The sequence below is a fragment of the Leptidea sinapis genome, chromosome 39 (genome assembly GCF_905404315.1).
Source record: "Leptidea sinapis chromosome 39, ilLepSina1.1, whole genome shotgun sequence".
NCBI lineage: Eukaryota > Metazoa > Arthropoda > Insecta > Lepidoptera > Pieridae > Leptidea > Leptidea sinapis.
The window spans coordinates 9106223-9123568 of record NC_066303.1 but is presented as its reverse complement, the minus strand read 5'-3'; the positions used below and the strand labels follow the sequence as shown (position 1 = coordinate 9123568).

General features: G+C 35.5%; 1 protein-coding gene across 1 annotated transcript in view; it reads left to right on the top strand.

Moving 5' to 3' along the window:
* The window catches only part of LOC126976123 (C3 and PZP-like alpha-2-macroglobulin domain-containing protein 8), a 275988-nt gene that overhangs the window by 216807 nt on the left and 41835 nt on the right, over positions 1–17346 (top strand). Inside the window, exons 11-12 of the mRNA XM_050824318.1 lie at positions 6450–6589; positions 11859–12044. Coding sequence (XP_050680275.1) covers positions 6450–6589; positions 11859–12044 — 326 coding nt within the window. The remainder of the gene's footprint in view (positions 1–6449; positions 6590–11858; positions 12045–17346) is intronic.

Below are 17346 nucleotides of genomic sequence, written 5' to 3'. Positions count from 1 at the left end.
GATAAACTGATCAACGTTAAGCCACGGCGGCCGATACGCAGTGCCTATAACAAACCTAAAGGCGTTCACGCTGAGACTTAGCCACATCTGCTCGATAGGCGGAGACGCGGGGTGCGCACATATTCGTGCGTTGATACCGCGCCGCAGGTAGAACCCGACGCCACCACCGCGTGATCGCACGCAGCTCGGTCTGGGCGCGTGACGAAGCCGGTACCCCGGCACTGTAGGCGCGCGCCCCTCCTCCCCGCTACGCAGCCACGTCTCGTTTATAGCCATGATATCAACACCATGCTCTAGAACTGCTGCAACAAATTCGTCTTGCTTTGTGCCTAGTGACCCAGCGTTAAGGAAGCCAATTTTCATATTTCTTTTTTTACTGTGAGTCATTGATATTTTGTATGTCATAAGGATACGTGGCGATTGGTTTGTTGTAAATTAATAAATAATATGATATCGTTAAATAAGAATGTTGACCATAATATGTAATAATGACAAATGTAGGTGACGTCGGAGACACAGTCTGAGTTAAATATATCAGACATTGCTCAGTTATATATATTAAACATAAAAACGGATTGTGCAGAGATACATATATTATAAGATCAGTACCGAAACTGTATATATCGTGGCAAGCTAAGGTAATTTTTTTAAACATTAGGCGTAAGGCAAAGCATAAATAAGAAAAAATAAACATAAAAATATGAACAATAATATTAAGACGTACGTATAAAGCGTTAATATACAGCAAATTTAAGTTAATTACTAATAAAAGCACAAGCAGACAATAGCAAATTAATACTATTACTTTACTTTTAGAGCACCAAAAAAATATTTTTTTATATCCGCCTCGCATCTGATACGACGAGCTTCGGTGTCATTTTTTTTCCGCGCGTAAATTCGTCCGTCCCGAGTCCACACGTATTTCCATCCATACTTGGTACCTGCCTGACGAGTGTCGTAGAAGAGTTGCCTGTTGGTTTTAGTCAAGCGTTCATTGACATAAAACCTATCTGTCGGGCCCGGTAACTCAAAGCCTTCGGTATTGACCCCGCGGCGGACACGTGCGGCGCGCAGCATATTGTCTCGCTGCGCGCGGCGCGAAAGCCGCACAGCCAGCGGTCGTGGCTTCACCGGTGCTGCTCCCTCCGTCATGCCACGTTTGGGTCCTACACGTACAGCACTCACGATGTCCCTCTCCTCTAGCTCGACGCCTAGTTTTTTAGAGACGAGGCACACAAGATGCATTGGGTTTTCGCCATTAGCCTCCGAGAGGCCCGTGATTTCCACATCTGTGAGTAAAAGTTCCTGCTCGCGGTCATTCAAATCAAATTTGAGCCTCTCGACCGTATCGACAAGACCAGTTACGTCGTTTGATGCATATTTGTTCTCCAGCACAGATACCTTATTTTCTATGCACTCCACACGTTTTGTGAGGCCGTCCACAGATGTTAACAACCGTTCCATTTGAGCATTAAAGTTGACAAACTGCTGACGTATATCAGACATTTCTGTCCTAAAAAGGCGTAGTTCCCGAACTATTTCGTTTTCAGGTATGGGCACATGCAGTTTTTGATCTGTGTCTGTTTGGTCTATCACTGAGCAGTCCACCTGGAGTGCACTCTTAACGGGAGTATCGGTGTTATCGCTGCGGGGTCTTTTAGCAACACATAATGGACATCGCCAGCTAGGTGGTATGGTTGCAGATTTTGGTATCTTTAAACAGGGTCTGTCATATATACCATTGCATCCCACACATGCAATTCGTTCCCCAGTTGCCACAAATCTACCGCAACTGCTGCACTTCATAATTATTTTGTAAGCGAACTACGAACTTATTAATTAATTTAACTAACTCGAAACGAATTAACACAAATCCGTAAGCCTCTTTAATAGAAACCGGTTACTGCCTGGTTTTGCTGTGGCTGTTCAACGTGTTCAACAAATAGTTTTTAGTATTTAAACGAATAGTATTTTCACTGTTTTAAAAAGAAGTCACACTTCACTCACTTCAAAATACTTTAGGATGTAACTAAATAATTTATTATCTTTCGAAAATAACATTAAATGAAATCAGTTTACTGATTAATAAAGAAAACAAAACACACGTCCGTCCACAAAGCGAGTCTGTCGCGTCTCAATTGTAGTGCCGCTCAGAATTTTTGGGTTTTTCAAGAATCCTGCACTGCACTGTTATGGGTAAGGCGTATCGATTACCATCAACTGAACGTCCTGCTCGTCTCGTCCCTTATTTTCATAAAAATAAATTTCTATAAAAACTATATCTAATAAGATAATCTTATCCTATTATATATTGTAGAATTGTACAAATATGGAGAAATTTTAAACCTAAAACACACCAAAAATAACTTCAGTGTCAAAATAAACTCAACTTTATTATTTAACTGAAGAAAAGCAAACTAAATTATGAGCTACGAAGTCACAATTTATCTGAACGTCGACAGTGCTCTCATTAACACCTCCGAATATTTGAATTCCTAATTGGCTATATAATTTTCGAGATGAAATTAATTACAATGCTTAAATTGAGCTAAAAAGTACCCCAGGCTTATTAAGTGTCGAAAATTGCTTCATTAGCGCCACAAACTTTATTCTAAATTGGAAACTTAATGAACTATTGAAAATTGGTAATTATGAATGAAAAACTTTTTGGAAAGTATTGTTTAATGGATACTTAGCCCATTTTGATTATGATGATGATAATGACAAAGTGTATAAAAATGGAGAGAATGTTGAAAATATTTTTCTTCTGCTTAAAATTATGTTTTAATTTTGAATTCAATTTCAATTTTTTTTTCTTTACATAGTCATTTGTATACTGGGCAGCTCATACTAGATAAAAAGATGGCAATTCAAATAATGCCATGGTTTTACGAAGAAAATCCGAAATCAGTTTAAAAGTACCAGTCCAATAGAAAAATCTTATATCATATGTATACAAAATAGCGTTACCAAAAAATTATTTGTCATGGAAAAAACTCGCGGTTATTTTGTGGTATGATCGTTCAAACATTAACTTCAAGTGATGCTTGTAGTATACTAATTCCTTATAATTGCAAAAAATATCAATACTTATATATAGGTTCATATGTTTATAAATTTGAGGAAGTCCATCAATTCATCTCTGTTTTTAAATAGGATCAAACTCATACAAAAAATCAATATCATAATTTGCTTTAACTAACTGGCTAATCAACAATATGATATAGTTTCTATTGACTAGTATAATTATACTATAATTTTAGCCTTGTTAATAATAAGACGCTAGATTTAAGCGTTTGGAGGTAAGGCCTTTGTGCTCAAACGCGGCGCGTAATGATAACTTTATTAATCACTAGCTGTTCCCGCCCGCTTTGCTGGGCGAATTTTAAAAGGAAGGAACGTTGGAATTCGAATAATAAGTATCCATAAACCACCTAGGATTAATTTCACATCGAACGGTGGTAGTTCCATGTCGATACAATCATAGAATCTATATAGAAGTATAGATACGGAAAGATAGAAGATATAACTTAACCGGACATCCGTGCAATACGCACACATATATGAAGTGCAGCGTGTCCGCATGCACACACTTACATTATACAAACACAGCAAATTATTAATAAGAATGTATACCTACAAGAGTTTCGCGATATTTCAACTTTGTTTAAATCTTTTGCCCATGGGGCTGAAAATCATTTAAATCATACGACATGACGTCATAGTCTCTAGCATACTCGAATCTCAAATGCAACGGCAACGCATCTTTGGACTTGAGGATTGTTGATGTCCATGGGCAGTTCTTTTGTTTAGTTTCAGGTAAGCTACTTTTGCCCCCTCTAATAAATAAAAAAGAAATAGTATCAAAAGCCACGATAGTCTTAAATTAACAATAGACAATAATGGAAATTTTGATAATGTTTATTGTTATAAATATATAGATATTCCATGGTGTTCCATGGAATATCTTCATTGGAATGGAATGGCTATGCGATTTAATTAGAGTAACCTAATGAGACTCGATTTGTTGCTGTGTAACTGACACATTAAACGCGGCTTGTTCTCGGAATGTATCGGAAAACAGTTCCATAGGTTAAGCTCGTGAGTGCTATGCAATTAATGTTGTGGTTTCAAATAGAACTGGAGCTATTTATTACTTTCATTCATAGTGGTTCCACAACAATTTGTGTCATAATTTTTATATATTAATTAACATTAATATATTTAATGATAGTGATTACCAGAATATATATTACACAAATTAAATTTATAAGCAAAATTTATGAACGATGCGGTACTTGAACCCGCGACCTTTCGCGTTCCGTGCGAGTGCTCTGCCACTGAGCCAACCGTTCGAGTGACGTGTCGTTGATATATCTTTTATATGTCTTGTTCAACTCTCAGGCTGTGGCTTTATCTTAAATATCTCATATTATGGTTATCACTTTAAAATATAACAAATTGTTCCGAATATAATATATTTTAAAGAACTAAAATAATAGTATCTCAATTGACTTGCATGAGCAACGAATGTAAGGAATGATTTGAAATTCGATAACTTGCGGCTATTTTCGTTTAAATGTCAACCTGAGAGGCGAAAGCACATTGAAATACTTGACTGGGGTGTATTTCTAGATAGGAAATTGACTTTCAAAAAACTTATGGGTGCTGTTGTTAAAAATCAGCAAAAATGCTTGGCATTATAAAGCGTTTCCGATCTATAAAAACTGAAACTGTACTATTTAATTAGCTGATGAGGAGCCATTTAGAGTACGACAGTGTAATTTGGAACCCACTTTATAGCGGATTTAATCCAAAGATCCTTTATTCGTCATTTTCCTTTTTTTTTTCGGAGAAAAAATCAAATTGGTATCTTTATAAACAACGGCTAACCTTTTTTAGAATGCAATCTCACGTCGCTAAAATCATGACTACATCTATATAAAATAATGAATGGGAAAATTAACTTAATACTTAAAATATCAGTAAATAAGTTTAAAAACAAGACCATGTCAGCATACAAATCCTAAATAATTGGTTTTAACTGTTAACTCTGATCTTTAACATGCACTCTTATTTATATTTCGTAATATTTTTTACTTTTTTATAATATAATAAAATGGTTATTTGCAGCTTTGTTTCTAAATGCTTTAAATTTAATTGAAACTTTTTAATTACTTGAATTATTGATCTCGTAATCATTAACACGGTTATTGAATTTAAATTTTATTATTAAACAATACTGAGTATCGTGTACATCTATAATAGTCATGTGTATCAGTATTTGTTCCTTTAATAAATTAAACTGATTGGTTATTAATTAATCCCCGCTAGTATTATAAATGTGAATGTAAATTTGTTTATTACGCTTTTACGTCGGAGCTACTGAACCGATTTTGAAGAAATTTGGTACAGCGATAGTCTAGATCCTGGGAAAGGACAAATAGGAAAAATTGATGGTTCCCGCGTAACTTATGAAAAAATTGAAATTCACATCGATGAGCTACCAATACCAGGTTCAGTGAGCAATTGCCATCTTCGTCGAAATAAGATTGATGAAATATGTTGGGAACGGGAGCAAAAACGAGAACCGGAACTAGAATAGGACATGAGAGAATCTTAAATTACAAACTTGCTTGTAATTTTTAAAAACCCTTTATCTACGCGGACGAAGTCACGGGCATCAGCAAGTAGATCATATATGGTTATATTATATTTGTTTAACATTCATAAGTTTAATTTTTGACCTGAAAGAATAAATGATTTTTTTCTTATAAGACCGCTAACAAAATTGTATAATCAAAACCTTAAATCCAAATTCTGATTAAATATATATACTGTATATAATACTTTTGCGAGCTTTTTTGCCACCACTATGGACAGCCACCACCAATACCACCAATAGAAGCAGGTGTCTCAAGTTTAAAGCACTTTGCAGTTTCGGTTTATTCAGTTGGTACTTTGATTATATTTAATTGTATATTTATTTGGTTGTTGGAGAATATTTACAAAACTTATTAATTGTTTCCAATTCTAAGAAGTGATGAGATGTTACTTCCTCTATTGTTGAAAACCTCAAATTTTAAACTTTACCGCAATTAAAAAGTCTTAGTGCTAAATAGTTTTCATTGCGTTGGCCTAAACTTACGTATACAAATGTTTATGAGTTTTCTTGAGTGTTCCGCCAATTTTCGTCTTCAAACACGACACGTGCTTCGCCGCTTGCCAGTTTCGCCACAATTTGACACGCGACTAGTGCCAGCGTTTGTCGAGGCAACATCTCCTGAGGATGCCTCTTGTGGAGACGAAACACGTGTCACACTGTTTGAAGACGAATAGTGGCGGAATGAACACTCAAGAAAACTCAAAAACATTTGGATAATTATGTATTTCCGCAAAATGACGTCTACTTCAATAAATTTTCTACGCATACGTTCTAAATCTTTTAGGTGGCTGTAGCAGTCGAGGAGCGTCGCTGGTGGTATCCGCGAACCAGTCTCCAACTCAGGGTGCTGGCGCCAGCAGATTCTTTGCTGTGTTTGATTGGAGCTCGTTCGCCAACCGACTCACGCACTGACTCTCATTTATCGTAAGTACAGGTTTTACTCGTTTTAAAAAGAGCAAGTTATTTATCACTCCATGTTAAAAAAAACCAAAACGGTAAGACCAATTTTAATGATTCTTAATAAATATACTAGGACTGACTGAGCACAAATTTAAGAGATATATTAAAGCCTGTTTGACAAAGAAGGCTTACCTTAGAGTAGATTATATAGAGGATACTGATGTATGGTTCTTGTCTAGTTCTGCGCAGGCCACCTAAAATTGTATAAATTATATTAAATAGGCTTAGTTTTTAAATGATTTTAAATATGTCTGGGAGTTTCTTATCAGTTCTTTACGAACTTATGTAGCTTCATTACGTTAACCAAGTGTTGTTGGAATAAGTTACGTTATTGTCATTGGTAAGTAAATATATTTCTATTTCTGTTTCTTAAGTTACTGAAGCTAACTTTTTATAGGTTTTCCCGTGAGCCTCTTGCCCGTTTGCCCACTCTCATATAAAAAAAAAATGTAAACTTGGAGGCTCCGTCACTTCTAAGTATGGCTTGTCAAACTTCAGGTTTAACATGAAGCCTTTGTCAAATAATAGCCTATGAGAGACCAATTTGGATAGTAGTGGATAGGAGAACAACAAAATTTGTCATATTCTTTTATATAAGAGGGAGCAAAAGGGCAAGAAGCTCACGTGATAGGAAGAAGTGTAGCTACTACCCGTAGATATCTGCAACATCTGAAATTCTGTAGTGACAAAGGTACGATAAAGACGAAAACTTTGAAATTTGGAGTAACTTTACACTGCGTTTTTTAATAACACAGTAGAGGTAATAATAATATTGGCACACTTTTTTTTTTACACAAATTATCTTGCCCCAAGTTAAGCATATATAGCCTGTGTTATGGGTTACAAGACAATGATATATTTAATACAATATACTTACTTAAACATACATAAATTTATATAAACATACATAAATACATTTAAACATCCATGACTCGGAAACAAACATCCATATTCATCATATAAATGCTTGCACCTACCGGGATTCGAACCCGGGACCTCTAGCTTAGTAGGTAGGATCGCTAACCACTCGGCTATACAGGTCGTAAAGAGACGAGTTAAGAGGTTTTAAGTATGTTGAGTATGATCTAAGCTTGGAGGTCTATAAGTTGTATTGATTCGAAAAAATTATAACAATAATTGGTTCCACAGAGTGCGAGGCAAAAAGTTCACGTAAAATACGTGGTTGTAGAATATTAGACGTCAACATGATCCACGTGGTAATAGCATTTTGACGTATACGTCATTTATAAATATCATATTATGAATTTTGGGTGCTGGAAGCTAAAGAACTCTTCTGAGCATGGAGGATTTGATCGACGATCATGATTCGAGCCGGTTTTCGTTGTACTTGGTCACATGGAAGAAGCCGGTACTAGAAATTGCTCGTCCGGAGGTGAGATCATAAGTGTGGCCTTATTTGCATCTTATATATCATATTATATTGCAGGCGGTGGCTTGAACTGAAGCACTGTTTCACCTAACTGAGTACATTATTCCGAAGTTCAGGTCTCAAAGGAACTTTAGACCGACGAGTTTCAAGTGATTTATAAGGCACCTGTCGCACCGCCTGCGATGAACAATAAGCGAGTAGAGCTAGAGACTAGAATACAGTTAGTGAAGAGTTGGTCGAGTGTGACGATAGCCACACTGGTCACACTTTAATATTTTTATTTTCACTAGAACAAACGAAATTTTGACGGAACCATCTGGAACAACGAAAATCTATCGAATGAGTCGATAAACGCAGCAAATTCCTGAATAACAAGAAAGGTGACAGATGTGAAAATACCCACCTATATTTTTATTTTAAGAATAAGTTTTAGGTTAAAATATGGAACATACGCCAAAACTCTGGAACTTAACGGAAATAAGGTAGAACTAGTGATTGAAGTAAAAAACCTATATTTTGTGCTGCTTTGGATTGAGTGTACGAACGAGTAAAAAATTTCAATGGAAAAAAGCAATATTATTATTGGTACTTAAGCGCTTGCTCGGCAGTGGGATCGGTTCGTAAAGAATGACAGATGAATTTAAATACATATTACATTAATCATGATGCAATTATTATAAGTCTCTGTAATTACACTATGTTAAAATTGAACATTAACTCTAAATTGTCTTTAATATGTATGCTTATTTCAATCTCGATATTTTTACTAGTGTAATATGCCAATTTGATTTGAATCCACTTCTTTTAAAAATCCCTTTTTAACTTAATTGCTATTATAGTACAGTTACCGCTATCTATGATCAAAACTGAAAATCCACTAAACAGAGCCATTTGTCTGAGTTCTACAACGATTTCGATATTCCACTGCTTACCAGCTATAAAGCCCAATTTGCATTTGCTGATTCAGAATACATTTGGAATTTTAACTGTTTCTGGACCATGGAACAGGAAACTTGTGCTCATGCCAATTTATTTCTTACTATTTTCAATTGCATCTATTGGCTAATATTAAAATATTTAACGAATAGACTTGTGAAAAATAATGTAAAACAATTTTAAATAAAACACTTTTAAAGGATTAAAACGCGTGTAATTGTAACGGTTTTAACCATGATGATGTTTTGACCATGTTATTGTTAGTTATTACTATTGTATGAAAAGTAGTATTCTGGCAAGTATTTCCTTTGCTGCCCATAATACACAAGTAAAGAATCTAAATTATATAAAGGCTACTTAGTCTAGTGTAAAAAATGTATTAGATTATGTTGGGAATACCACACTACACACAACACCAAATGCATTTCTTGACCCCTTGATATAAAAAAAAGTATTATAAGATTAATATTGGTACATTGCAATTCATTCCAATAGTCCTATATTAATCTTAATTAGTGCTTAATTGGATATTATTGTACGCATTTTTGACAAACGAATATTTTGTATTGGTACAAATATTTCTTCCTTTTTTACGATCATGTATTTATTTCTTAATGCCTTGTGAGTAACTGTTGAGTTTGATCTGGTCTTTATTTCTCTTTATCTCTTTCGGTTTTCTGCTTTCTCTCACAGCAGTTGTTACTTTCAGGCCAGTTTGTGCTATTATTACCAATGGGTGATTGATTGCTCTTGAGTCTCCTTGAACTTGGACCTTGACCACAACTGGTATTTTTTTATTTGGTTTTCGGCGAGCAATTTAACCAAAATAGGCAAGAATTAATTGAATTATGACTATCTAATAAATAACTTATAATCATTAATTCAAATCATGAAAAATGCTGATACATATCGTATCCTAAGAAAATTACCAACTCAAATTGCTTTTACTGAATTTAATCATTTAAATTCAAGCAACTTTATCATATTACATTGTTTTATCACTTTACAATCCTCTTGGCAACTTATAAAGTACTTTAGATTTGCTATTACGTATTCCATTCACGATATAGCTTTAGAAAATGTCATGTAGTCGACAATGGCATCAGTAAAGATAAAGGTCACATTTGTTCAAATTGTCGATGAGTCTTCGCTTTGGTGATCCATTTTGAGCTCTAGTGTCATCGTAAAGAATGATACGTTTGAGAACTTAACATTAGCACAAATCAATTTAGATCCATCCAGACGAATCCTATAGCCCAGTGGTTAGTGACCCTGCCTACTGAGCTTAGAGGTCCCGGGTTCGAACCCCGGTAGTTACAATCATTTATATGATGAATGTGACTATTTGTTTCCGAGTCATAGATGTTTGTTTGTATTTATGTATGTTTAAGTAAGTATATTGTGTTAAATATATCGATGTCATACACCCTTACTCGAAATACAGGCTATGCCTAGTTTGAGGCAAGATAATTTGTCGTTTTGGTAATTTTTAAATAGTTTTTATACAAACGAAATAGTCCAAAGAAATAAATAGTATATGAGGATTAGAAATCGTTTCGGTCATGGGTTACTATATGTTTCAATGTAGTTTTTTTTATCAAGGGTTTTAGTGGTTATTGTGGCTTAATACCACATGTGTTACGGCGCTGGCTTTTCTGACTTCTTCCACAAGCAATGATGTCGTTACTTAACTCTTTCAAATTTCTCTTTTGAATAACTATCTTCTTTAATTCCACATCGCTCTTTGATTGCTTTTTAAATTTGTCTAAGGTCATATCTAATACACTGTTTCTACTAAATTAGCACGAAATTACTTTTACATCATCTAAAACAAATAATCATCTCCCATATAAATAATCCAATGTAACTTTTATTCAAAGTCAGGAAAAGTCTTTAATACATTCAACGGTGACATAAAATATTCTTCGCATTTCATTCATAATTCAAATGCAGAAGTCCAACGCTACAATAGAAGCCAATTGATATTCTCCTTACATTCTAGTGAATCGTTTCATGTTCCGTATAACAGAAAATTGCTCAAGTTCCAGTCGCAAATAGATGAAAAAGTATCACCTTTCCTTTGTAGAATTTAGTGTGGTTTCAGGTATTGTACATGATATTATAGTCTGCCTATCGATTTATCGGTTCATGTAGTTCGCAAATTGGGAATAAGAGAACAAATAACGTCCACGCAATGGTAATGATCCATAGACCCTTGTTTTGGTTCTAGATCTGAGGCATCACAGATTATTTTATAGAAAAGGAGGACAAACGAGCGTACGGGTCACCTGGTGTTAAGTGATCACCGCCGCCCACACTCTCTTGCAACACCAGAGGAATCACAAGAGCGTTGGCGGCCTTTAAGGAAGGTGTACGCGCTTTTTTTGAAGGTACCCATGTCGTATCGTCCCGGAAACACCGCACAAGGACGCTCATTCCACAGCTTTGTAGTACGTGGAAGAAAGCTCCTTGAAAACCGCACTGTGGAGGACCGCGACACATCGAGATGGTGGGGATTATATCCTAATTTCTGGCGTGTCGTGCGAAGGTGGAATTCGGCGGCAGGAATCAGGTTGAACAGCTGTTCGAAACACTCCCCGTGATAGATGCGGTAGAAAACACAATGTAGCTACGTCTCTACGCAATGCCAAGTGATCCAGCCGTTCACAGAGTACTGGGTCCGACAATTCGAGCTGCTCTGCGTTGCACGCGGTCAAATGGATCGAGCTGATACTGGGGTGCGCCAGACCAGAGATGACAGCAATACGCCATGTGCGGCCGGAACTGCGCTTTGTAGTTTTGTTGCTAGTGTATCAGATATCGAGTTACCGATGTAAAATTTACTTGCAAAGAACGCGCAAAGAACTAAACAATTTAGGCTGATATTAATGATATCTTTTGTCACAGGAATTTGGACCATGAAGAGCAGCCTCCGGAGTTCGTGTCGGCTGGAGTGTCGCTTTTTGTTGGAGGTGGTGCGTGCGGAGGAGGAGTTCTGTACCGGCAGAGGACCCCGCAAGTGAAGTCAGCAGCGCACCTCGTTCCACCAGCTATGCACGATCGGCTTTGGATGTGGAAGTGTTTTAATTACACGTATGTATACAATTTAATAATTAAACTTTTATTTTGTTTTTTTTTTTATGGAAAAATGAGGACAAACGAGCGTCCGGGTGACCTGGTGTTTAGTAATCAGCACTGCCACATTCTCTTGCAACACCAGGGGAATCACAGGAGCGTGTCCGGCCTTTAAGGAATGTGTACGCGCTTCTTTTGAATTCTTCTTATCGTAACATCCCGGCAACACCAAATGAGGAAGCTCATTCCACAGCTTTGTAGTACGAGAAGAAAACTCCTTGAAAAGCGCATAGTGGAGGACCACACATACAGATGGTGGAGATGATATCCTAATTTATGAATTTTTATATGAAATAGGAACTTAAGAAAATTGTGCGGCTCTTAAAAGTCATCTTTGTCGACCATCGCAAAGTTATAATAGTTCCAAGAGTATTGTCAACATTTAAGGTTTTCTAAACTATGCCCTGTTCCTCGTCTAAAAAATTTGTTGTTAATTGTTGATTGTGTGTCATATAAAAACTATGACCTCGACATCAATCAATTGATGAAATATATACACGAAACAGGACTAAGTTTGCTAAGCTGATAGTTCCCTGTGTCCTTAAGCAATGGAGAGCCATATGGTCGGAGAGACATAACATATAAATGTCTCCCTCCCGGGAGGGAATAATTTTCTTGCAAAATTGTAGTCGCATTGATAACAGTATGGGCAAAATATCACACAAGTGAAACTTCACACCCGGAATTCCATACTAAATATTATGTTCAATAAGGTATACTAGATTACATATCAGACAACAAATTAATTTTGAACATCTTAGTAGGATTCACCCTAGAGATGACTAAAGAGCCCATTATTTAACAAGTTTTTTGTATATATAATTATGCTAGCCCAAATCGAATGAATTTTAGCAAACATCTTTGAAATATTCCTAAAATTGCGTAAAAATGTATAATGTGCATTTTTAAATCTTTGCAATAATAATCATGAGAGTGGTTCCATACCCTGGTCAACTTTTATATTACGTATTATTATTTCTTACCACAATAAACGTCCAATTGAATCTACAATTTCTCGGTGAAGACGCAATCCATTACGCAGAAATATTTGCCAAAAAAGTCCGGACAAAACATAAAACAGAGCTGCCTTGTCCTATTATTAGCCACCTTCGTCCTTTTGAATAAAAAGAAGAAGGAAATGAACACAAAAAACGAATCAAGATATTCGCAAAGAGAAAGGCTTTAGGGAAAATGTTGAGCGAATTCACCATTAGGGCTCATATAACTTACGGCGTCCGACAGATGAACTGGCAGATACAGAATTTATGAACGTTCGCTCTGAATTATTGCTTTGTCAGCATTCCAATATTGTAATTACGCTTTTATTGATTTAAGGTAATAAAACAGAGATATTGCGAATTGATCAAAATCAAAAGACTCTTTATTGTCGTAGTTTTGGCAGCATGATATTTTTATCAACCATCAATACTGACGAATATGGGGCTCAATTGATAGTACGTGATTATTCTCGATTACATCATTACTTCTTTGTTTTTTGTTTTTTTTTTTCATTTGAAGTCACTAAAATGCCTAAAATTACATTATTGGAAGGTACGAAAGATAAAATGTTAAACCACCTTTATAAATTAAAATTGAATACAAATATTATTTTTATTTCTGCTAAAATACAGTAAGATCAAATTATAACGGCGTTAGTATAAAAACATAATTTAAGCATGGCTTAGACACGACCGTGTTTTGTTAAACAGTGAATTATCTATAACAACGTCAGTGACCTAACAATAATGACGTCTAAAATGGAGTTTATCTTTTTCTATTACAAAACAGTGTTTAGCTTGTGCTTAACTAAAACTTCGTTAAGCACGACATACACTGAAGTATACTGGAACAAAAGGAACGGAACGCAAAATTTGGCAACTGTCATCTATCTGTCATTAAATCTACCTTGAATATAATCTATCCGTTAGACACACCCTAGAAAAACTTCGACTCGTGTTTAAATATAAGCAATGTCTAGAGATTCTTTAACGCCAAGCAACAGAAAGACACAGATTTGTAATAGAACTATTTAAAACAAGTGTTCAACATACATTTAACTTTTTTTGTAATAACACAGCAAGTGTTTAGCAATAGTAATTCCTATAAAGGGTATAATATATAAGGGTATAGTATATAGAATATAGTATTTCCTACGGTTGATAAACAGGAACTCAAAGTAGGCAAATTCTGTGCTTTGTCTACTGGCCCCGATCAATATTACGCTGCAAATCTTATTTTTGGGAAGAGATTCATAAAAACACCAAAATCTAAATTCCTTCCTACCGCTGAAGTCGAGATTTGTAACACACACCGCTTAAATATCACTCTTTCCATAATATGTGTTTATCAACAATGAACTCCTCAACGAACTTCGAATCATATAGAACGAAACAGTAGAATGAGCCTCCTATCACAATATTTCAAAGTTAATATTAACCGAACACCGATGTTTAATCCAGAAAAGCTCCGACAATTCCTTTACTGTCACATGATAATAAAGGCGGCAGTGAATCGTGCTTGCATTCCTTCTATAACCCACATTACAGCCCAAAGCTAAAGTTCAGCTTATTATTTCTATTAATATTCTTTTAGTTTTATTCGCGAGTAGACACTGAATGATGGGTCAAAAAATAATTGTAATTTCTGTACATACAATCTCCTATGTGCAATTTATAACTAGGACATAATATAGATTAATTATTAGAAAAATTAAAGAAATTGCCGTACGGACCGTTGCTTCACAATTTCGATGCATGAAAATGCATAATATATTGAATTTCCGAGCATAAGTGATATCCATAATATTATTTACAAGGAACAAATATAAAACTGTTAAACCTACAAGTGGAGTCGAGTTTTAAGTCTTTTGTTTTTTTTTTTTATAATATGCAACAAGATCTCAGAAAACGCACAAAAAATAAAACTTTGAAGAATTATTAAATAACGTATTTCATTAAATGACTTTATAGATCACACTTACGTTGGGAAAAGGGTGATCACCTTCAATCTATTTCATGAAATATATAATGCAATTTTACATTAAAATATTGGTACACTCAATAACTTCTAGCGCCTGTTGATTTTGGATATAAGACATTTTTTCAAATACGAGGTTGATTTTTTTTATATATATAAGAGGGGGCAAATGGGCAAGAGGCTCACGGGAACGGGAGAGGTGAGGCAAACGCCGAGTATGCTCTTCTCTTGAAGGTCCCTAAGTCGTATCGGTTCGGAAATACCGCAGCTAAGGTAATTGGTTCCACAAAGTGGCTGTGCAAGGCAAGAAATTTCGTTTAAAACGCGTGGTTGTGGAATGCCAGACGTGGTGAATTCGGCTGCTGGAACCAACCCGAACAGCTCTTCTGAGCACTCCCTATGATAAATGCGGTAGAAGATGCACATTTCTACGCAACGCCAAAGAATCAAGCCAATCGGAGATGACTTGATCGTCGATGATTCGAGCCGCTCTTCGTTGTATGCGGTCAAATGGAAGAAGCTGGTACTGGGGAGCACCCGTCCAGAGGTGAGAACAGTACTCCATGTGAGGCCAAATTTGCGCCTTATATAGTTGCAGGCGGTGGCTTATTGTAAAGTACTGTCCCGCCTTACTGAGTACACCAAGCTTTTCAGAGGCCAGTTTGGCCTTCACTTCCAAGAGACTACGGAACTGAACGTCGCTCGATATATTGATGCCAAGTATGCCAATACAGGCTGTGGCAGTTAGAGGAGTGAGCTTGATTCTGACAGATTTAAAAAGAAAGAAACCCACGATGAATATGAATTGGTCAAAGTGTTTGTTTTATAGCGACAATATTATGATATATTTAATCCATATATTTAGTTATCCACAAACTAGGCATTACTAGTTTAATAATAATATGACAACAAAACGGATAGCAATTAAGCCAACCGCAGCATAACAATGTATTTTAACACTGCACTAATTAATTATTTCACGTCATTAAGCCTATCGAACTTGTAACGATGTATGCTCTGGTAGCCGTGGTTTATAAAATGTTTTGTTCATCTAAATGACTAGACTATTGCCGTACTACTTATGATCACACTAGCTTTACCCGCGACTTCGTCCGCGTGAAATAGTTACGTTGGGCAGCATTTTCATTTTTTTACGATTCTTTGCAAATAATACATACATAAAAACTGCTCATTCAGCTGCTGGTGGCGCTCTTCTATGATACAGCAGATATCCTTTGTCATTGTGGACAGTTTCTTTAATAGTATTTCCCTCCGAACTTTAATATCCTATTTCATCCCCATGTAGGATGTTTTGATCAAAGTCTCAAAAATGCTCAAACAAATGTTTATAAATTAGTACTTATCAATTGCCTAAATACATAGTTTATTGATTTATCTCCGAAAATTACGAATTTCCATACAAACTTCCATCTCCTATTTCAACCCCTCCATTTATTTAACTGCAATAAACATAGCCTGTGTCCTTGTCCAAGCTCTACTCTATCTCTTTACTAAATTTCATCAAAATTGATTCAGTGGTTTAGGCATGAAAGCGTAACAAACAATCTTACATTTACATTTATAATAATAGTAGGGATTTAGATATAACTAAACTAAATTTAGATATAAGATTATAATAATTCTTTATAGATTTTAATTCAATCGTCTTTTATCACATTTGCGAGATTGAGCACATTGTTTGGAATTGAATATTTTACACAATCTTACATGTGTTAATTTACGGTTTGAGATAATTAACTTTTTAATTTTTTCTGTAGCAATCGTTCGTTCATATGAAGTATGAATATTTTATAACAATTTTCTTTATTACTATGTCTTCTCTTGCTGTTCTAAATCTGAAGATTTGGTGCTTCCGATGGTCTCTTTATTTTATATTCTCTGTTGTCTTTTGTTTGTCTTCGTTCTTTTTAAACGACTTCAAAATGGGAGGAGGTTCTTAATTCGTCGGTATGTTATTTTTTATGTATGTTACCTCTGCACTTTCGACTGGATGAACCGATTTTGATAATTCTTTTTTATTTTAAAGCTGATGCTTTCCGTATGGTCCATTGCATTTTGGTCCTAATCTGACGCATCATTTGAGAAAACCATAAAAGTCTTAAATTTGCTATAAGTGTGTGCGCGACAATTTTACGATTAATTCAATATCGCGCCAACCGAAACGATGATTCTTTTATTATTGGAAAGATTAAGCTTTAGAGGTGGTTTGGTGAGACTTCGGTTAGGTTCTGATTATGGGATCCATAACAAAGTAACGGAACTC